Raw genomic sequence first — 20,201 nt, 5'->3', positions numbered from 1 at the left:
TGCCGATCCTGGGTGAGCTGAGACAGCGAGGAATTCCGAGTTATCTCCAGCCTATCTATACGGGCCTGGGGCTTGTTTAGCAGTGCCGAGACCCACTGGCCGGGTCACAACGGTTGATAAAGCTTGTTTGTGCAGCTTTATGGTAATTAGAGCGGCACGCCGGAAGTACCGGATCCTCGGATGGGTTTCAACCATCAGTAAAATTGGAGGTGAGATAGAATGTGATCTATTCAACGCAATGCATATATGGTCCTGAGATTCGGCTATTAGGCTTTCTTAATGTTAGTGCCTCCTGCTATGGGATCTAATTACTATCTCGAAGGTAATTGAGCCCTCCAATATCCACGTTCAGTTACCGCTGCGGATAACGACGGATTCCTACCAAATATATATTCGCAACTGCGGAGACATAATTGATCATCGTGCATTCTCATGACAACTTGCGGACTTACGGAGCTATTTTGATCAGAATAGTGAACAATCGGCATTACAATGAATGGCTCCGTAAATTAAATTAAAACGGTAAATCAACTTCCTGTCCCGTCTACCGTTACTCGGGCGGGTAGGAAAAAATGTCAAAAAATGGAGCTGCGGGGAATCGAACCCCGGACCTCTCCCATGCTAAGGGAATATTATACCACTAAACCACAGCCCCATTTGTTGAAACACAGGCCGCTTATTTGCATCTAAATTATGGTACTGTGCCCTGTCCATGATCACCAAACTACATGACCAACCGCCCTCCTCTCCCTCCTCATCTCCAAACCATAAAACCTCGCACACTGCTCAAACGTCAACATCCTCAAATTCAGCCCCAACAACATACCATACGCGTCCTCAACTTGAAGAAAAACCTCTCCAGAGGACACTCTCCCTTCGTATCAACATACACAAACAACAATCCCGTTTCTTTCCAATCCCAACCCGTAACCACATAAATGCTGTCGGGTACCAATGAATGTCGCCCCCCGCGGCACAAATTCCTTGTTGAGTTCGTGTGCGCCTGTAAAACGGCTTGGAAATCTTGCCCGGTGTAGTTGTATAAGCCGGGGGTGCGGACGAGACACATGGCCTCGGGGATCATGTCTCTTTGCCATTGGAGGTTTAGGGTCGTTAGGATGGTCGTGAGATCGACAGGGGGCAGGGTCACGAGCGTGTAGAGTGCGAAGGAGGCCTCGGACTAGTTGTTCGAGTCGCCTTGGTGGAGGGCGGGGCAGGTTGCGGGGAGGGTGAGTTTGGGGTTGGTGGTCATGGTTTGGGTTTGGTTTGGATAGTTGGGTTTGATATTGCGGGTATGTGTTGGATATGCTGTACTATGATGGAGGTGAGGTGAGGTGGTGACAGTGGTGGTTGGGATAGTGAGAAGGTCCCAATTACCTGTGGGAAGAGAAACAAGGTGGATGGATGGATGGTGGGGAGGAAGGAAAAGGAGGAGGGAAAGCGTCGCACAGAAAGGGAGGGGCAGCTGGAGCCTGCTTTGACTTTGACTTTTCCCGTCATTCATACATTGCCATCAACCACGCATCCTGGAATCATTGCTACGTTGACTCATAAATGGCTAAGTGAGATAAGGTACGTGATTTGTTCTTCTATCAACTGGTTTGGCTTGGGATAGCTGTTTGTGTAAAGAAACTGATGTTGGGGGAGTGCCAGACAGCCGTCTCCTACGGTAAGAGAGAATCGACCTGGCTTGTGGACTCCATGCGCACTTAGATTGCGTGGCTAGATTGAAGGAATTGAGGTGCAGTACACGTTGAGTGCAGTCTTACGTTGTCGTGATTTCATATGACTTCCACGGTCGAAGTCAACCAGAATTGCCTCTTACTTAGGAGCAGCATCTGCAGTTTGCATCATCTCCCAGTTAATCTGAGGCCCCTTGAATGCTCGTCTGCCCAGCCGATACCACAGAAGAATCACAAGAGCAAACAGCCCAACAAGCACAACAGACGTATAGTTCATCAACGCAGCTTCCACAGGCAGTTCAAGGGGAAGACAAACAAACACCCCTAAGACTACTATCCATAAAACGACAAAGGCATTGCAGAAATAACCCAGAAAACCGAGGTTTACATATCGACGTGGAAGCAACCTTGACCGTCCTGAGACCAGGATTAAGCCCTGTGGCACCACATAGGTTATATTGAGAAAAAGAACCGCGCAGTTGGTAATCATGTTGAATGCACCGGAGGAAACAAGGTACAGCAGGCTATATACGGCGATGAAAATGAATGTGGCGACTGTTGTCCTAACAGGAAACTTGAGTTTTACGTCTACTTGAGCGAAGTATCTTGCCGATGGGGAATCAATCTGCTCAGGTCAGCTCGAGACACTAAATTGGTCTTCGAAAGGCTCACATCTCGGGCCAGTGCCCATGCCATTCTGCTGCAAGTTACCCATTGAGATGGAATGGAGGCTGAAGCTTGTCAGTCAGGCTTAGATGGCAAGTGAGTATGCTTCCAAGAACTGACCAGCATAGATGGCCAAAAGCCATACCGACAAAAAAGTGGTAAGACCTTTACTCTGGGTCCTGCATAAAGTAATCAGCAACTGTGACAGCATAAATGACACGACTACACCTACGCCTGATAAATCAACTCCATGCTCGGAAGCGCTGAGCTGACCACGGCATTCATATCGGACATGCAGAACATCAAAGCAACAAACAGAGGCAGGCAGGTGGCGAGACTCAGAAAAATACTCATTATCATGGCCTGAGGAACACGCTTCCCTGGCTGCGGGAGTTCTTCACTGATATGAATGGCTGAACCTGAGGTCAGCAAGCTACAACATGTGAGTCAACAGATACGCATACCCGCATCAGTTCCTGTAATGGCGTACATCGCATTCATTACACCCAGCATCCACGCAGTACCGTCATTCCAACCGGATATTCCATATCCAGATTGTAGCAGGAATGATACTGGTTGCTTTTGTTGGCACATGGCAAGTGAGACGATGAAAACAAGGACCATGCCCATGAGAGATAGGAAAAGAGCCGTCTGAACTGTCCAGTGGACTTTGCTTGGAGCCACAAATATTGGGATCACTAATATATGTCAGACATCTCAGAGTGCTCAAACGGACTAAGAGGCTCACATGTCAGCAGAGCTACGGCAATATAGATAAGATATATGTGCCATTGAGAGGCCGAATACTCTGGACGCCAGAATTTCACAATTCCCGCAAGGGAGGCCGTGACAAGTGAGATACCGGAAGATCTGCGATGATCAGCAGGATTCCCAAATTGACAGACTCAGAGGCTGGTAAACTTACGTCACTATCCACCACGCTAGAACAGACATACATCCGACCACGAAGGCAGCAAACCTTCTTGACTTTGTCGGACTGAGCATATAGCAGAAGTGATACTGGCCTCCACTCGACTAGTCCTGTGAGCTACACGGCCACGACAAGGCTTTCGAGGCAGCATACCGGAAAGGCCGATGCCAGCTCACTGAGCCCGAGGACTACGATAAACTGGACAACAATCGCACAGATAAACCCGAATATTACTAGCCGAGGACCGCCGTAAGCCAGGGTCTGGCCGAAATTGCTCTATACAACATCATACTCTCAGCAAATGCTTTCAGTGTTCTGACGGGGGCGCTCACCAGATAGCCTGCCCAGGAATTCGTGATCGAGAAGGATATCCCGAGAGTTGAGATCCAATTAAATTGATGTGGCATGTCTGGCTTGCCACTCGCAGGAGCGACAGCATCGTCCAAGCTGAGCACATCAATTTCACCATCTTGAATGCTCTCTATGCTGATGGCAGCATCCTTTCGATCCATTTCTGCTATTAAGTCCAGAAAATATTGTCGAACTCAGCAGCAGTATACCCCGATAGAGCTCGCCGAGGACTTTTACGAGTGATATTGGCGCCAGTCTCTTAAAGATCTGCCCCATCCCTCTAAGATGAAGCAAGGGGCGGGTTCAAGTGATCGTGCTCATCGCACCTTGCATTCGAAAAATGGTTCTGGCCTGATCTAACAGGAAAGGTCTCATGCAGTACCTAACCTGTGTTCGCCGGTGTTCGTGCTACATTAGTCGCGTGGCAAAAGCTTTCATTGTGTTCGGATGGAGCTGAGATTATACGGCTGCCTGGCCCTGACTCTCGACGACCAAGGCCGTGGATACGCACTATGCAGACTTATCGCCCCTACCTTCGGAGCAAGCCGCCGGCTCTATAAGTCATCTCCTCCCAGAAACCCTTTGCAAGCTGCCTATTCTTCCACAGCATTCTCCCCAATATGCCCACACCCCCCAAACCCCCTACCAACGCCACCAGCCCAACAGCCATCAAATCCCAGTTTCTGGCCTTAAAAGCGGACATCCTTACGTCTGCCGTCTGCAAGTGCATCGGCCTGAGTTCTTTGCTATCTTTGATCCTCAGCTCATTGTCATACATCACCTCCTCAATCAGATCCGCAGCATAATATTTTCTTCGTGCTGCTACCCGCGCAACGCGCTGTAATCTCAGTGAGCTCCGTGCATATGTTCCTTCTTTATCCTCCAAGACCCGCTTTGCTTTTTCATATATTTCCTCCGACGAGAAATTGAACTTATTCAACGGTTCCGCGACGCCCCCGTGCACCAGGCGCGCAGTATTCGCGATCTGATCGGAGAAAATCCCCATTGTCAACATCCGTTTACCGTGGAAGAGACCCTCGTTTGCGCTTGATCCACCTCCATGCGTGAAGTATACCTGGGTGGCCTCATGGTCGAGGATGGCGCGCTGGGGCGCAAAGAAGGGGCAAATAAAATCCGGATGATGGCCGGACAAAATATCATCAAATGTGACAGGTCCTGAGAGCGTGTTGAAGGTATGAGTCAAGTCTAGATCCTGGCGGCCGCTTTTCCCCATTGCCCAAATCACACCATCAAGAAGACCTGCTTCGAGCACACGAAATAGAGCAATCATAATCTTCGCGGCATCTGCATTAGAAAGAATGATATGCGTTCCGAGAGCGATATACATCACCCTCTTATGTGTTGACAAAAACTGCTCGCAGTCTGCGTCCAGAGACGGGTACTCATCACCGAGAATGGGTCCAACAGCTGCCGCAAGGGGGGGCAGATCCCTGGGAATCTCCAATCCAAAGAACGAGTTCACGAGCACAATATAATCGGGCTTCTTCTGCGAGGGAAGATCATAGTTCACTCCATTCTCGCGACGCATTCTTTTCGTCCAGCGGGAGAGCCGGATGATCTCCGGTAAGCCCTTCACCACGACTAATTCATTCTTGATTCTGAGCCACATCGATGCATGCTCCGAGGTGAGCGTCATATCAAGCTGGAACCCTGGCTGACCCGGGATGTAGCTGCATGGAAGCATCAGCACGGGCATGGTTGGCATGACAATAGCAATTTGCACCCCATATTGAATTTTCATGTCTTTGACCGCGTCGACGAAGAAATCAGCCACGATGAAATCCGGACGACGTGTTGGGTTCTCCATGATGGCTTTGAGGCCACGGTAGGTTACTGGCCAGAACGAGTCAAACATGTACTTCGAGGGCATCGCTCCAGCCAGTCCGACGGACATGTCCCATGTACGCATGCGAAGGTAGTGCTCATCATACTGTTTCTCGGTGGGGCCGTCCCCAAGCAGATGGACTTGCGAGATGAAAGGATAGTCATTTATCCAGTGTTCCTGGCCGTTCAGAGTTGCAAAGTCAACCGTGTGGCCTCGCCCCGCCAGGACTTTGCCGATTTCAAGCACCGGGGCTGCGTCACTGATTACTATGATGTTGACTCGAATGGGGAATTAATCCTGTACTTACCGGCATGGGTAAAGCCCCCGGTTGTTACGACCAACAGGATCTTGCGTGGTGGATGGGCCATGGTGTTGTCTGTTGAGGACAGATCCTTGTGGGAAGGTTCCGGGAACATAAGCCGGGTTAAGTATGGCTATCTCCGGCCCGATGGGATGGGACGCCTGTCGGGTCGGAACCACGGAGACTGTCAGACCGTCGTGTCAGCCGACCAACGCCCGGCAATCATCCTTTGAACCTCACCCCACAGGTCCCGATCTCGTCGTGCTTATGCGCAAGACATCAATCGTTCGTTTGGTCCAATGGCGGGTGATATCTCTTCAAGATAAAAGGCGGCTGACAGTTATTGTGGAAGTTGCCTATATCTCGGACGGGTCCTCCATGTATGTAGGAACACTCCTATCAGGGGTAGGTAATGTAGGCCATGGCTCTGTCTATAAGAATTTGCTTGAGTCCGCTCATCTACTCACTGGACATCTGAATCTGTTCAACATTTACAGTGACCCTGATCAGATCCACAGTCAGCAGGCTCCTGCGGCCTAATACTGAGCCACTACCCATTCAGGCAACCCTTGATACACATCAAGAATTCACTGCAAGTTGGGTCCTACCGATCCTAAGAGGATAGGTACAGATAGGCAACAGCATATCTCGCCCCTTATTTCAACTTATCGCTTCGCTCTGCGATCCAGCTTTCAATCGAAACCATGGCCTTCCAAACCTTCGGCAGCGCCAACTTCACCAGCTCCAGGTCCTTGACCATAGGTAGCACACTCAATGGCTCTCAGGCAGACCGAAGTACTCTCCGCAATGTGAAATTACTTGCGGGGTCTAAGGCGTCCCGTAGTACTGCTACCAATTCCACTATTCAGCAGAATAGTTGGGTGGAACGGAGCACTGTCAATAGATCTACTATTTCTGGGAGCTCATTGCATCGATCCACGCTCAACGAATGCGAGGTGGAAAACTGTGTGTTGTTGAGGACAGCTTTCTCAGGGATGGTGCTGAAGAACGGGGTCTGGCGAAATGGAATTTTGGTGGGCAAGTTGCAGGAGGGGGATGTGGTGATGGAGACGCGGAATGGGATGGTAAGTATTCCTTGTTTGTTTGTTTATTGGAAGTTGGTTGACGATGAATTTGGCTGACTGGTTCTCCCCCTAGATCGTGCCATTGCCGGAGAACCTCGTGCTGGAGGTGAGGGATGCGAGTCATTGGCTAGAGGGGGCGTCCCGTTCAGAGGGGGCGTTTGACATCGATCACCTAAGAGGGAATATCTTTAGTCGGGAGTTTATCTTCAATCCCCCAGGCTCAACGGTTACCAACCAATCTACAGGACGCTTGTATATGGGTGACGATATGACGCCAACGAGATTCTTCGACAACTTCTCCAGCAATGGCTATGCGGGGATGAATATGGGAAGGGGGATCAATACGGCGATGCATCATAACTACGAGAGAGCGTCGTCGCGGTCGCCCCCGCCGCCTTATACACCTTGAGGTTAAGGCTGGATTGTCCTCACTGATCGCCTGCAGGTAGTTCGTCGGTGCGTCTACATACGAGCATGGTTGATAACGCGGCTGCACCACTGGAGAAAAACAAATATTATAAAAGAGAGAGAGAGTAAAGCTCATTTCGGTCTACGCGTCATAATCATAAGGCCTAGCTACACATATCAAATTGATTAGATAAAACAGAACATATGGGATGAGGGAAAGTGACTCATAAGGCAATTCGCCAATAGATAACTCTACTAACTGTTGTAGAAAGATTTCGATAAGGACCGGGAATGCGGCGCATTCTCCAGCTGCCTTGCGCGGACTGAAGACACCCTACGTATATACCTAGGTTGGTAATCTAGGACACGCATACATCTGCCTATAAAAAGGACTTGAGCCTGTTATGTAGGCGATTCATTATATCAGTATTTTTGAATTCTTCGAGTCTTCAAATATCTCGTACATTTTTGTCTGATGAGGTATAGTTTTGCTTTCCCTCCCCCTTGGGTAGATTGTGTTGACTCATACATGCTCGAAAGATCGGATAACATTCTAGACCATATCCACGTTCCCATTGGTGGAGCGCCTGCAAGGTTTCACGGGGCTAATTGAATTGAACCGAACCAAATAAGCGCCGCACCCCTGTCAAGGCTGCGGGGTTCACAGCCTCCATCCATGACTATGACTCAAGACGTCGATCACCAGATAATATAAATTGTACTGCTTTCACATCCCCTCTTTCTCTGTGTATATTCAGCATCATGATTACTCTTACAGTGGCTTCTCGGGCTAATGCCGCTCTTGTACTTCCCATTGTGTTAAGTGCGGCTTATGCGACGCGTAATGGGTTGTAAGTTGGTGTTATTTTTGAGGATGTGGTTTCTTTGGATTCAGGGAATAGTCTGGAGGTTGTTACGGATGATGGTGAGTGTATAGTGGATGAAGCGATTTTGGACTTCTTCTACAGAGCGATGGAGGGTTGCTTTTCTAGGAAGCGAATTGAGGTAGGCCCATTTCACTGAGAGGGGTGTTCTTGTGCTGTGAGCTGATTGCTGTTAGGTGGATGAATGGCTCAAACGGCGTGCTTCATTTGCCGTTGGTCATTACAAGGCGTTGTGTAAACCAATGGAGGAACTCGAATCGCATCTCACCCTGCGCTCTTACATTGTTGGGTACTCTCTAACCTTAGCTGATATTGTCATCTGGGGAGCGCTTCGCGGTAACCCTGCGATTGTCGGGCTCAGACGGAATAGCCTCAATATTTCCCGGTGGTTTTCCTTTATCGAGAACACCAATCCTTGGATAACGGAGGCGGTGGCGGGGTTTCAGAGCCATGCGCGACAAAGGAAAGCTGCAGCAAGCGCGGCAGGTGCGAATTACAATATTGGCTTGAACAACATGGAGAATGGGATCGTCTGTCGCTTCCCTCCGGAGCCTTCAGGATATCTGCATATCGGCCATGCAAAGGCGGCGCTGTTGAACTCTTATTTCGCGCATGAGTACGGGGCCAGAAGAGGTACCCTGATCTGTCGGTTTGATGACACAAATCCTTCCAAAGAATCACAGGAGTTCCAACATTCAATCCTGCACGATCTTTCGCTCCTCGGCGTTGTACCGGATCGCATTTCATATTCTAGTGATTACTTCCAGCCAATGTACGAGGCGTGTGTGGAGCTTATCAAAGCGGGAAATGCATACGCCGACAATACTGTCCTGGAGGTGATGCGCGATCAGAGAAAGAGGGGAATTGCCAGTGTCTGTCGCACCATGAGTATAGACAAGAGCCTCGCAAGATTTGAAGCGATGAAGTCTGGGACTGAAGACGGGCAGCAGTGGTGCATCCGTGCAAAAATATCGGTAAATGATGTGAACAAGGCGCTGCGAGATCCCGTCATCTACCGCTGCAACCATCAACCGCACCATCGCACAGGAACAGCTTGGAAGATCTACCCAACTTAAGATTTCTGCGCCCCGTTTATGGACTCAATTGAGCAGGTGACGCATGCATTGAGGACAAATGAGTATCGTGACCGAAACGCTCAATATCGCTGGATGCAAGACGCCATGGGCCTCCGACGGGTGGAAATCTGGGACTTCTCAAGGCTAAACTTAGTCCGGACGGTTCTGTCTAAGCGCAAGCTGACTAGCATTGTTGAGAGTGGTGCTGTTTGGGGTTGGGATGATCCTCGCATGCCCACGGTGCGCGGGGTTCGTCGGAGAGGCTGCACGATATCGGCGCTGCGACAGTTCATTCTGGAACAAGGACCGAGCCAGAACATCGTCAATATGGATTGGACCAAGCTATGGGCAATAAACAAAAAACACATTGATCCGATAGCAGCTCGCTACACAGCCATCCCAAAGGCAAAAGCCGTAACCGCATGGGTAGCCGGAATCGACGCTAATAGCATTGTTGAAATACCCAAACACAAGGACCCTGGGCTGGGAATGAAAAAAGTCGTCTTCACCAATGAGATACTCCTTGGCCAAGACGACGCCCGCCTCTTGAAGGAGTTTGAGGTGGTCACTCTGATGAACTGGGGAAACGCAATTGTCACCGAGATATCCACAGACTCTCGAACCGGCGATGTATCACTTTTGCGACTGAAGCTAGATCTACAATCGGATGTAAAGAATACCGAGAAGAAGATCACTTGGCTGGCCAAAGAGTCCGCAAACATGGTTCCTGCTGAGCTGTATGCTTTCGACTATCTCATCACGAAGGAAAAGATTGAGAAGGACGAAGACGTTGCATCGTATCTGACAGCTCCAAGTGAAACACGAACAGAGGTTTGGGCGGATTGCAACGTTATGGATCTTTGCGAAGACGACATAATACAGTTCGATCGGACTGGCTATTTCCGAGTCGACCGACCATGGCGCAATGGCCAGCCGGCAGTCATGTTCAGCATCCCCACTGGAAGAGACGTTTGAAGCCTGGAGTATAGACCGACATTCATGTCTTATCGGGCTGAGGAGGATTGAACTTGCGTCGGTACAAACTGAATTCTATGTTTTGTTTACTCCGCTAGGTGCAGAATGGACTTGTAGAACAATTATACTCCGCTGCGTGGGGTTCGCTTCCATTCAAGTGTATTTGATGTCGGAGGCGTACCAGCAGATGTTGGTTAGGACAAGAAATCGCTAGATAATTAGTAGCGGCTCAAAGGATGGAGCGATCTATCTTGGCCCGAAAAGCCCCGCTGGAGGCTTCTGGGCAGTGTTGGACCAAAATTGAGCACGGAGTAGGTAGCTGCTTTGGTGAATGTGCGACTGTGGATCAAGCTATGGGTGGTGTTTGAGCCATAATCTCCGAAGCATTGAGCGATTTTAGATCCGTTCCGTGATATGAAACGCTAACTCAATCCGAGTTGTGATTCTCTGTCATGCTGCATATTAGTTGTCAGCTCGCCCACGCTACTCGGCTGCCTCATGGGTTCGAGGATGGTAAGAAATCCAAGGACCCAGCTAAAACCCGGGATTGTAGACCTGGGATCTCGTAACGACTTCATTTCAGAGAATGGATCCTTGTCTGCCTGGTCGGCTGCTCGCTTAGCCAGCATATAGTTACAGGACTAGCGCACTCACGGTCGCCCATGGCGTTCTAGCCGCTGCATTAGTCTTTTGCATTAGTGTCAAAATTTCTTTCCTCCGAGTCATAATGATGCACACACAGCAAAGACCCTGGTGTATCACAACCTTGTAATATCATCAGATGATCCGGCGCGGCAAGATATTAGATTGTAGGTAAACTCCCTAATTTCTTTGCAAATGAGTTAGAGAAGGCCATATTCAACAGACGGGGGTAAACATACTTTTTTATAGCAGTTCAGGAGAAGGTGGAGAATCCGGTTGCTGCCTGCCCCGTGACTGTGGAGTCCGTACCACGTACCTTGGACGGTGTCGTACCTCGATGATGTCGGGTGCTGCAGGTAGCTCGCACAATGAGTTACCCAAGTGGAAGTCAAATTTCCGGGCTTGCAACTTGGCATCGGATTGTCATCACCTTGGATGGCATATAGATCATAGACCTCATGAGATGAGATGAGTGGTAGAGAGAAGAGGATGGCAAAGAGAGAGAGGAAGAAGGCAAGAGCAGCGGGTGGAGACGCGATAAGGCTGGACCCCGCTGAGGACGGACGGATGGCAGCCTGAGGCCTGTCGTGCGACTAACGCCACTTTTGCCCCGGTCGCTGGGCGGCCTTCCGCCGGACTCTGGTCAGTCTCCAAGGCTCAAGCATCTCTTCCGTGACTCCGTCCATGATTTATTTATCACCCGACCTTCCATCCCGTCATCTCCCTGCTTCTCCCTTCCTACTCCCTTCTCATCATACCTTCTTGGAGCCCTTTGTATCCTGTTCCCTAGGCCTGGGTGCGTGAGCGACTACAACCATCACACCCGACCGGGTCTGCCGTCATCCTTCCCTTTTCTCGCCAAATCTCGCGCCTCTGAGCGCAAGACCCTCCGATCATGGGTCTCTCCAAGACCAACAGGATCTTAATCCTGTTGGCGATCGATACGGCATTCTTCTTGTTAGAATTGATTGCTGGTACGTGCTCATGGGTGTGCGCCGTGGGTTGCTCTGCTAACAGCATTGGTACCGACAGGTTATAGCGTTCACTCCCTTGCCCTGGTCGCAGACTCCTTTCACATGGTATGCCTTGTCATCTTTTCGGAATAATCCAAACGGCGAAATCTGACCAGTTTGGCACAGCTGAATGATGTCCTATCGTTGTGTGTGGGATTATGGGCCGTCAAAGTCGCTAATCGCGAAACCAACTCCAAGATGTACACCTACGGGGTAAGCTTCTTCTGGGTCGCATTTCTACATCCAGTCCTGACTGTTTGGTAATCTAGTGGCAACGCGCGGAAACACTTGGTGCGCTGGTAAACGGCGTCTTCCTTGTCGCCTTGTGTCTATCCATTTTCTTGGAAGCTATACAGAGACTGGTTGAACCTCAGGAAGTGAAGAACCCGAAATTCGTCTGCATTGTCGGATGTCTCGGCCTGTTGTCGAACATAATTGGTCTTGTTCTATTCCATGATCACTCCCATGGACATGGGCACAGTCATGGCCATGGAGACCTCGAGGAAGGCTCAGACATTGAGCATGAGCATGCTGCGGACCATGACCACGACCATGACCATGTTCACGCCGATGGTCAAGGCAACGTAAGTTAAGCCATCACTATCAAGAATATTTCACTGACGAAGCCGATCAAGCACGCCGAACCCTCCTCTCCCTATTCTCGCCGACGCCGGACCCTCGACAGCCAACACCGTGGCTCGCGCCGCTACAGTGGCGCGACCGCCCGTGGATATGTCGACGTGGAAGACATCCAAGTGCATCCCGCTAGCCTGAGACAGGAGATTATCGCGGCCAGTAGAAATCGTTATGATGATGAGCAGTCCGGATCGGACAGCGATCTACAAGAGGGCGCAGGCAATCATCCATCAGAGCGGTCTGCCCTCCTTGGTCACAGCGACCGTACAGGTAAATATACCGATGACGCTGAAGTACCCGCTCGAGGACGAAACACTGCAGGGGATGACGATCTTCACAAGTCCCACAACCACGCTCAGCCCAAACCCAGGGACCAAGGACACGGCCATGGCCACGGACACGACCTCAACATGCGGGGTGTCTTCCTCCACGTGATGGGCGATGCGCTGGGCAACATTGGTGTCATCGTTTCTGCTCTCATCATCTGGCTGACTGATTACTCTTGGCGATTCTACGTGGACCCCGGCATTTCGCTGGTTATCACCGTGATCATTCTGCTCTCCGCCATCCCCCTATGCAAGGCTGCCTCGCGGATTCTTCTGCAAGCAGTGCCACATGGACTCAGTATCGATCACATCAAGGAGGACATTGAACGACTACCTGGTGTCATCGGCTCTCACCACCTGCATGTATGGCAGCTGAGCGACACGAAGATTGTCGCTTCTATCCATATCCAGGTGGACACGGAAATCAAGGGTGAAGGCTCGGAACGCTACATGCGTCTGGCCAGGCAGGTGAGAAAATGCCTGCACGCCTATGGAATCCATTCCTCGACGATTCAGCCGGAATTTGCTCCCGACAGCGACGCTGAGGATACCCTTACTGCGCCCTCATATGCCCGTGCAGGCAGCATCGGACCCTCCACCTCGGGTACTCTTCCCAGCCGCACACCCAGTGTACCCGACGGCGATTCGCAGGCGTGCCTCCTGGAATGCGGCGAGGAGTGTGCCCGGGGTGGCCAGTGTTGCCCCAAGAAGTCACCGTGAGGTGATTAAAAAATCGGACGATTATACCATCCTCCTGTTCCTACACTCCTTCTACCACTTCATCATAATATTTCCTTCTTGTTTAACATACCCACTTATTTGTATGACTGAAACCTATATGTTAGGGCGGGCCGTTGTTGATATTGCTTCCCAGGTAAACTTGGTGCATGTTGGGTGGACTTCCTAGATGACTGCATGTGATGAAACTTGTCACTGGCAGGTGTGAACAGCATTCTTTTCCCTTTTATGTTCTTCTATTCTTAATACTTGTATTCTTAGCAAAACCATTGCATACCCTCTTTTTAGATGATCTTGGCGCAATCATTTGTAGCATGTCAGCCGACCGGCCACCGCAACGGGATGGATGTCTTAAGTTCGAGACCGCGGCCCACGTGACGGGACCCCGTCCATCAGCGGCGATCCCCCCTTGACCATTCATTCCCACATCGCCATGTACTGACTCTCATTCTTAATTCTCTCGGGCGCATGGTCTCTCGTTCATCGGAACTACTCACTATCGTTAACGCTTCCCGAAGCATGATATCCAGTTTGGCCAACTGCTAGCTGCCCACCTCTCGTGTCAGCCTCGGCACGGCAATGCAGCAGAGCTGCGCTTGACCATCCAAAGGCTGAAACAACGACGATGAGCTATTCATATTCGCATAGTACCGCCGCTGATCCCTATCGTCCGGCCCGACGAGGCACTCCCGTGGAAGCTTCGAATGTTTCGGGACATTGGCGTCAGTTGCTGCCGTCATGGGCAAGACAGTGGGCATCGGATCTACAGGAGGAGATGAGTAGCAGGAATGGAGTGTGGTCGTTGCTCAAGAGGGTCGTGAGACACATTTTTACAGTCTCAAATGCTCTGATTCTCTTCTGGATTTACACACTATGGTGGGGCGAACGGACTGTCTTCCAGGACAGTGTGAAGGCGTGCGGCTGGGGCAATTGGGAGAAATGGGTACGTGGTTACGTCCAATGAGTTGTTATTCCTCGCGTCTTGTACTGACTTGTTATCTTCCTCTGATATAGTCTCAAGACGCAACGCCACATCACGTCGCCTTTATCGCCGACCCGCAATTAGTCGATCCTCACACCTACCCCGGTCGGCCATGGCCTCTTTCGACCTTGACCGTCAAATTCACCGACCAGTATCTTCGGCGGTCCTTTTCGTCTATACAGAATGAACTAGGCCCGGACTCGGTGCTGTTCTTGGGTGACCTTTTCGACGGTGGTAGGGAATGGGCCACGGCATCCAGCTCCAGCCCAGAGAAGCGTTACAAGAAGTACAACGATCGGTTCTGGAAGAAGGAGTTCCATCGATTTGTGAGAATCTTCGTTGATACATGGAATGAGGGCGATGAACACACAGCGGACCCAATTGGGCGGCGGATGATCACTGGTTTGCCCGGGAATCACGATCTGGGGTTTGGCTCCGGAGTTCAGATCCCGGTTCGCGATCGGTTTCGAAGCTTCTTCGGCAAGAGTAACCGCGTGGACGTGATCGGGAACCATACCATTGTTTCGGTCGATACCGTGTCGCTGAGCGCCATGGATCAGCCTGACCCGGAGACAGGCAGCTCGGGCACGGGCTCCGGCGATGGAGAGCAGCCAAACGAACACATTTGGAAGGAAACCCAGGACTTCCTTGACCACATGGGCGCGCATCGGGGTAGAGCGGAGATGGAGGCATTGCGCATGCTGGGGAATAAGACTGAAGGGCGTCTCTTTCAGCATCGGGCTGTTGACGTTCTGGAACCGTCAGTCTATTACCAGCCCCAGCCCGAGGTTACGGGGTTTCCCACAATCCTTCTTTCGCATGTCCCGCTGTATCGCCGGCCGGCCACGCCGTGCGGACCTTACCGCGAACGCCATCCCCCGAGTGGTGAAGACCTAGAGGAGGATGAACCGAACGCCATTTCCATGGGACGGGGCTACCAGTATCAGAATGTCCTGACCCCGGCCATCTCCCGGGATATCGTATCGAAGGTGGGGCCAAACTTGGTCCAAATGTACTCGGGGGACGACCACGACTACTGCGAGATTTCTCACCATGAGTTCAGCGGATCTCCCAAGGAGATTACAGTAAAGAGCCTATCCTGGGCCATGGGGATCCGGCAACCGGGGTTTGTACTCACCAGCCTGTGGAATCCTATCGACCAGGTCACTGGGCAGTCTATTGGAACCTCCAATGCCGGTCGTACTCTCCAGAACCATCTGTGTCTTCTCCCCGACCAATTATCCATCTTCATCTATTACGGGCTGATATTTGGCCTCACCCTTTGTGCCCTGCTTGTCCGCGCCACGATCATTGTACAATACCCTTCATCCCGGGCTGGTCCCACCGATCCCATCCTCCCCTTGTCGGAGCATCGCTCGGCTCCACCGTCGCGCCCGGCCCGATACAAGACTCCCTCTTCCAGTACGTCTAGTTCCACGTTTCCGTCGCCGCGCGGGCTGGCCAGCCGTGCGGTGAATGCACCTCCCCTGTACGCTACTTACGCGAGCGCAGATGAGGATGACGCCGAGAGCTCCAAGTGGAAGCCAACGCGCGGCGGCCCACGGCGCCCGGGGGGTGAGTCGAAGCCGGCGCAGATTAAGGAAGAATTCCTTGCGTCGGTTGTGGGGGTGGCCAAAATCGTGCTTTGTTGGTACTTGTTTCTCATCTGGCGATGGTAGGCCGGTCGAAGTTCTGGTTTGGCGCGTCGGTATATAGTGTGTACATAAGGTTCTGTGGGTTAATTCTATATTTGCCGGCATACATGCATGGGTGGATGGCGTACTTGGCACGTAAAAGCAGGATTGTGATCATCAGTGTTGGGTTTCGGTGTCTCATCCTGGGCAGATACTCTGGTAGATTGCGGGAGGGCCGTGGTCCACCAGAAATAAATATGTCATAAGCCGTGCCGTCTTGCTGCAGTGATCTGAGGTTCTTCCAGCGGGAAACCAATGGCATTGATGCACTATGAGTAGACTGTGAAAATTCGCATATCAACGACTAGAATCAATGTGCACTACTTGTACGGTTTATTTCGTCAATAGAATACAGATGGTGATTAATGAATTAGATGGCACAAAGCCAGACGTAGGCTATGTAGACAATAAGATGTCATTCTTCCATCACATCCGATATGGTGTAACGGCTAACATCGCCGCCTTTCAAAACGAAAGATTTGACCGCGGCAGCTCGGGGTTCGATTCCCCGTATCGGAGAATTCAATTTCTTTTTATTTTTTGTAGCCCCATTTTCTGTTTCTATCTATGTCCGTCAATTCCAGGTGCGGTCGCAATGGAAGCATAGACGACGTTTACTTGCTACGCAATCGCCAAGAGTTGTCATGGGCTGATTGCTGGGCATGTTGCGATGTACATGTTCTGAACCTTCGATCAACACCCACGGCCGATCCTCTCCATGTCGAGACTGCGTGCAACTCTATCTCCTTTAGAGTTTGGACAAGACCGCCGGCGTCTCAAGCGCTGCAATCAGGTCGTCGGGACTGGGGATTGGGCGGCTGCGCAGCTGGCCAAGCACGGGCATATCTCGGGCGTTCAATTGTTAAGTCCAATCAAGCCAGCGTTGCAATCTACAGAGTGAGAAAGTCATGGGGATCGTCATCTGATTCACGTCATGGTGGCGGTTTGATAACTCAATGTCACCTTGATGCCATCATGCCAGCTCCGGAGTGTTGGCAGTCTGCCCAAAACGGTTCCGGTGAGACGGTTGACCCTGAATACTATTGTTGACTGCACGGAATCCATGGTTTCAGCCGAGGGCAACGGTGGCTGAGCCCAGTGACTGGTGGGAGATGGAAGAAAATTTCGGTTCGGGTCCCCAGAATCCCCGGACTGAGGACCGACAGGGTCTGTCCTACCTCCCCCTAAATTTCACAGGATCAAGGGACCGTGGATATTGCCCAATGGGGCCTAGAGGGATAGACGGAAATAGAGTGCAGGACATGAACTAAACACATGGTTGGCGGCAAAGATTCCTCAGCGATGGGCTCGACTGCTCTGGCCGCCCCGCGTGACTGGCTCGGCCGCTCCCGGCCTCTCCAGGCCTCGCCAGTTCTGCCCCTGCGCCTCTCTGTTCGCCAGATCTCTCTAGACCTCTCTAGATCTCGCCCATCTGAAATCTTTTCGCCGCAACGGCTCGCGTGTCTTATCCCAATTCCAATACCCTGACAAACTCTGTGGCTTAGACCGCTCTGGGGACCCGTGGATGGTCGGGACGATCTCGGCCAAATGCCTCAATTTGACTTTGGTCCGCGTTGTGTATAGTCCTTCCCCCCAATGTCTCCCAGCCAGTCCGCGGCCTTGCTCCGGCTTGGCCGTGTCTCGGTCTCGGGGATTTGGTGGGTTCCTCGTGTCCATCTCCACTTCTGGCCGTCGGGCCAACGTCCTTCTCCAGACTCGGGCCAGAGTCATGCTGAGACTGCGGAGTCTGGGGCCCCGTTCACACATTCAGCCCGATGCCGTGTGGTTGAGTGGCGTGCAGAGCCTGATTCCGGCCGGTGGTGGTCGTCGGGGTGCCGGATCTGGCGAGCATCAGGCTGGTGGGAGGCCATCCCCGCCTTCCGCTCAAGGACTACAAAAGCCCTCGATTGCCCCGGTCTGGGGTCAGGATAGATCTCTCATCATCTTGCCTTCTCCGGTTGACTTCCTTCTATCGATCTTACTGAATCTGTTGACTCCACACCACTCTCATCCTACTCAATTGCTGTGACACTTATCCATACCATGGGTTTCTTGTTGAAGAAGCCGGATGATGCGGCGGGCTCAGCGGCCCCCGCCATCATCATTGGCTTGTTTGTTGCCTTTGGCGGTCTTCTCTTTGGGTATGTCTCATTCCTTGGTCAATGAAGATTGACATATGTCTGACATATACTAGATACGACACTGGAACCATCAGTGGCATTCTCGCCATGAAATACTGGCGCGAAACGTTCTCCACTGGATACATCAACCCTACAGATGACTTCCCTGATGTGACCTCGACGCAATCTTCCATGATCGTGTCGTTGCTGTCTGCCGGTACTTTCTTTGGTGCTCTGGCTTCTGCACCCGTGGCGGATTACTTTGGCCGTCGCATCGCTATGATTATCGAGTCGTTTGTCTTCTGCTTCGGTGTCATTCTCCAAACCGCAGCAACCTCGATCCCGCTGTTCGTTGCTGGCAGATTCTTTGCCGGGTTTGGTGTTGGTCTCCTGTCTGCCACAAGTAAGCTGACCGCTCTGTTCCACCCGAAATACATGCTAACTGTAAGATAGTCCCTCTCTACCAGTCCGAGACCGCGCCCAAGTGGATTCGTGGTACCATTGTTGGCGCCTATCAGCTGGCCATCACCATTGGGCTGCTGCTCGCTTCGATCGTCAACAATGCCACGAAGGACCGCATGGACACGGGCTGCTATCGGATCCCTGTTGCCCTTCAGTTCGCATGGGCCATCATCCTCGTGGTCGGGATGAGCGTGCTCCCTGAAACGCCACGCTTCTTGATCAAGAAGGATCGCCACGAGGCTGCTGCCAAGGCGCTCGCTCGGCTCCGTCGCATGGATGTGGATGACCCGGCCCTCGTCAATGAGTTGGCGGATATTCGGGCTTCCCACGAGTACGAAATGAGCCTCGGAAAGGCCAGCTTCCGAGACATCCTGCGCGGCTCCCTGGGCAAGCGTCTCGCTACTGGGTGCGCCGTCCAGGGGCTCCAACAATTGGCTGGTGTCAATTTCATCTGTAAGCACTCTTTCCCTGCTCTTGCGACGCCTGTCTAACTTCTTCAGTCTACTACGGTACGACCTTTTTCGAGCGCTCCGGTATCTCGAACGGCTTTGTCATCACCCTCATCACCAACATTGTCAACGTGGTGTCCACGTTCCCGGGTCTCTACATGGTTGAGAAATGGGGTCGTCGGCCTCTTCTGCTGTTCGGCGCGGTCGGCATGTGCGTGTGCCAGCTGATCGTGGCTATTGTGGGCATGGTGGCCACCTCCGATGTGGCCAACAAGGTGCTCATTGCCTTTGTCTGCATCTACATCTTCTTCTTTGCCAGTTCCTGGGGCCCGGTCGCATGGGTGGTGACGGGTGAACTGTACCCCCTGAAGGCTCGCGCCAAGTGCCTCTCCATCACGACCGCCACGAACTGGCTGCTGAACTGGGCGATCGCATACGCCACGCCTTACATGGTGGACTCTGGTCCGGGCAACGCCAACCTCCAGTCCAAGGTTTTCTTCATCTGGGGTGGATTCTGCTTCGTTGCGGGTGTGTTTGTATACACGTGCATCTACGAGACCAAGGGACTCAGCCTGGAGCAGGTGGACGAGCTGTACTCGTCGGTGTCGGCGGCCTGGCGGTCCCCTGGGTGGGTTCCCTCGGCGCAGTTCGATGGGGATGCCGGAAAGGCCGGGGTCAGCGTCAGCGAAGTGGAGGGTGAACTTCCGGTGAAGCGCGAAGCGCATCACATTGAGGAGGCCTAATGGTTTTGAAGATTGTTGGATTGTGCTTCTCTTCCTGTTGATATAATTGGCGTGATATGATGTATTTAGCGTATGACATGATGGATATGAATCTGATGGATTAATATGGATCTCTGCTTGCGTGTTCTCACTGGATAGACTTTGCCTTCACGTCACCGTGACCATTCGAGTGCCTGGCTGCCTGAGAGTGT

At 51.8% G+C, this 20,201-nt stretch overlaps 9 protein-coding genes and 2 non-coding genes across 11 annotated transcripts; 7 read left to right on the top strand and 4 right to left on the bottom strand.

Moving 5' to 3' along the window:
* Positions 1-583: 583 nt before the first annotated feature.
* BO94DRAFT_t278 lies at positions 584-655 on the bottom strand. The gene has a single exon. It is a non-coding gene; the product is annotated as a tRNA-Ala (tRNA).
* Positions 656-758: 103 nt separating this feature from the next.
* BO94DRAFT_254870 (uncharacterized protein) lies at positions 759-1,459 on the bottom strand (the record flags this gene model as incomplete). The annotated part of the gene is made up of 1 exon (XM_025606457.1): positions 759-1,459. A coding segment is annotated over one exon (279 nt), but the record flags the coding sequence as incomplete, so codon positions are not given.
* A 362-nt stretch (positions 1,460-1,821) lies between these two features.
* On the bottom strand, positions 1,822-3,791 carry BO94DRAFT_589888 (choline transporter; the record flags this gene model as incomplete). Its single annotated transcript, XM_025615980.1, has 9 exons — positions 1,822-2,307; positions 2,355-2,413; positions 2,469-2,527; positions 2,581-2,761; positions 2,813-3,046; positions 3,097-3,218; positions 3,274-3,383; positions 3,433-3,555; positions 3,612-3,791. The coding sequence occupies 9 exons, from the start codon at positions 3,789-3,791 to the stop codon at positions 1,822-1,824; spliced, it is 1,554 nt and encodes a 517-aa protein (XP_025463052.1).
* A 368-nt stretch (positions 3,792-4,159) lies between these two features.
* Positions 4,160-5,872, bottom strand: BO94DRAFT_578670 (glycosyltransferase; the record flags this gene model as incomplete). The annotated part of the gene is made up of 2 exons (XM_025615222.1): positions 5,784-5,872; positions 4,160-5,742 (listed from the first exon to the last, which is right to left on the bottom strand). Exons 1-2 carry the CDS (start codon positions 5,842-5,844, stop codon positions 4,160-4,162), a joined length of 1,644 nt encoding a protein of 547 aa, XP_025463051.1. The 5' UTR covers positions 5,845-5,872.
* Positions 5,873-6,481: 609 nt separating this feature from the next.
* Positions 6,482-7,271, top strand: BO94DRAFT_550295 (uncharacterized protein; the record flags this gene model as incomplete). Its single annotated transcript, XM_025613487.1, has 2 exons — positions 6,482-6,862; positions 6,936-7,271. The coding sequence occupies 2 exons, from the start codon at positions 6,482-6,484 to the stop codon at positions 7,269-7,271; spliced, it is 717 nt and encodes a 238-aa protein (XP_025463050.1).
* Positions 7,272-8,032: 761 nt separating this feature from the next.
* On the top strand, positions 8,033-10,205 carry BO94DRAFT_608496 (glutamyl-tRNA synthetase; the record flags this gene model as incomplete). Its single annotated transcript, XM_025616562.1, has 4 exons — positions 8,033-8,121; positions 8,173-8,275; positions 8,331-9,128; positions 9,267-10,205. 4 exons carry the CDS (start codon positions 8,033-8,035, stop codon positions 10,203-10,205), a joined length of 1,929 nt encoding a protein of 642 aa, XP_025463049.1.
* A 1,302-nt stretch (positions 10,206-11,507) lies between these two features.
* BO94DRAFT_525951 (cation diffusion facilitator family transporter) lies at positions 11,508-13,542 on the top strand (the record flags this gene model as incomplete). The annotated part of the gene is made up of 5 exons (XM_025610335.1): positions 11,508-11,821; positions 11,880-11,926; positions 11,987-12,073; positions 12,130-12,444; positions 12,469-13,542. Exons 1-5 carry the CDS (start codon positions 11,743-11,745, stop codon positions 13,540-13,542), a joined length of 1,602 nt encoding a protein of 533 aa, XP_025463048.1. The 5' UTR covers positions 11,508-11,742.
* Positions 13,543-13,642: 100 nt separating this feature from the next.
* BO94DRAFT_254699 (uncharacterized protein) lies at positions 13,643-14,079 on the top strand. Its single transcript, XM_025606456.1, has one exon. It carries the CDS (start codon positions 13,743-13,745, stop codon positions 13,971-13,973), a length of 231 nt encoding a protein of 76 aa, XP_025463047.1. The 5' UTR covers positions 13,643-13,742; the 3' UTR covers positions 13,974-14,079.
* Positions 14,080-14,185: 106 nt separating this feature from the next.
* On the top strand, positions 14,186-16,221 carry BO94DRAFT_589882 (putative manganese ion homeostasis (Fr); the record flags this gene model as incomplete). Its single annotated transcript, XM_025615979.1, has 2 exons — positions 14,186-14,503; positions 14,575-16,221. 2 exons carry the CDS (start codon positions 14,186-14,188, stop codon positions 16,219-16,221), a joined length of 1,965 nt encoding a protein of 654 aa, XP_025463046.1.
* Positions 16,222-16,667: 446 nt separating this feature from the next.
* BO94DRAFT_t279 lies at positions 16,668-16,755 on the top strand. The gene has a single exon. It is a non-coding gene; the product is annotated as a tRNA-Glu (tRNA).
* A 1,160-nt stretch (positions 16,756-17,915) lies between these two features.
* On the top strand, positions 17,916-20,134 carry BO94DRAFT_539400 (sugar porter family MFS transporter). The gene is made up of 4 exons (XM_025612700.1): positions 17,916-18,377; positions 18,431-18,759; positions 18,810-19,271; positions 19,319-20,134. Exons 1-4 carry the CDS (start codon positions 18,280-18,282, stop codon positions 20,008-20,010), a joined length of 1,581 nt encoding a protein of 526 aa, XP_025463045.1. The 5' UTR covers positions 17,916-18,279; the 3' UTR covers positions 20,011-20,134.
* Positions 20,135-20,201: the final 67 nt, after the last annotated feature.

The sequence above is a fragment of the Aspergillus sclerotioniger genome, assembly GCF_003184525.1.
Source record: "Aspergillus sclerotioniger CBS 115572 chromosome Unknown BO94scaffold_35, whole genome shotgun sequence".
NCBI lineage: Eukaryota > Fungi > Ascomycota > Eurotiomycetes > Eurotiales > Aspergillaceae > Aspergillus > Aspergillus sclerotioniger.
Note: the sequence above shows the minus strand (reverse complement) of the source record. Positions and strands in the feature narration are given on the sequence as shown.

Bases quoted from the DNA above. Each gene is read 5' to 3' on its own strand.
- BO94DRAFT_254699 (XM_025606456.1), top strand. From the start codon at position 13,743: ATGAAACTTGTCACTGGCAGGTGTGAACAGCATTCTTTTCCCTTTTAT.
- BO94DRAFT_539400 (XM_025612700.1), top strand. From the start codon at position 18,280: ATGGGTTTCTTGTTGAAGAAGCCGGATGATGCGGCGGGCTCAGCGGCC. The intron at 18,378-18,430 runs GTATGTCTCATT...GACATATACTAG, and splicing joins TTTGGCGGTCTTCTCTTTGG to ATACGACACTGGAACCATCA. The intron at 19,272-19,318 runs GTAAGCACTCTT...TAACTTCTTCAG, and splicing joins GGCTGGTGTCAATTTCATCT to TCTACTACGGTACGACCTTT.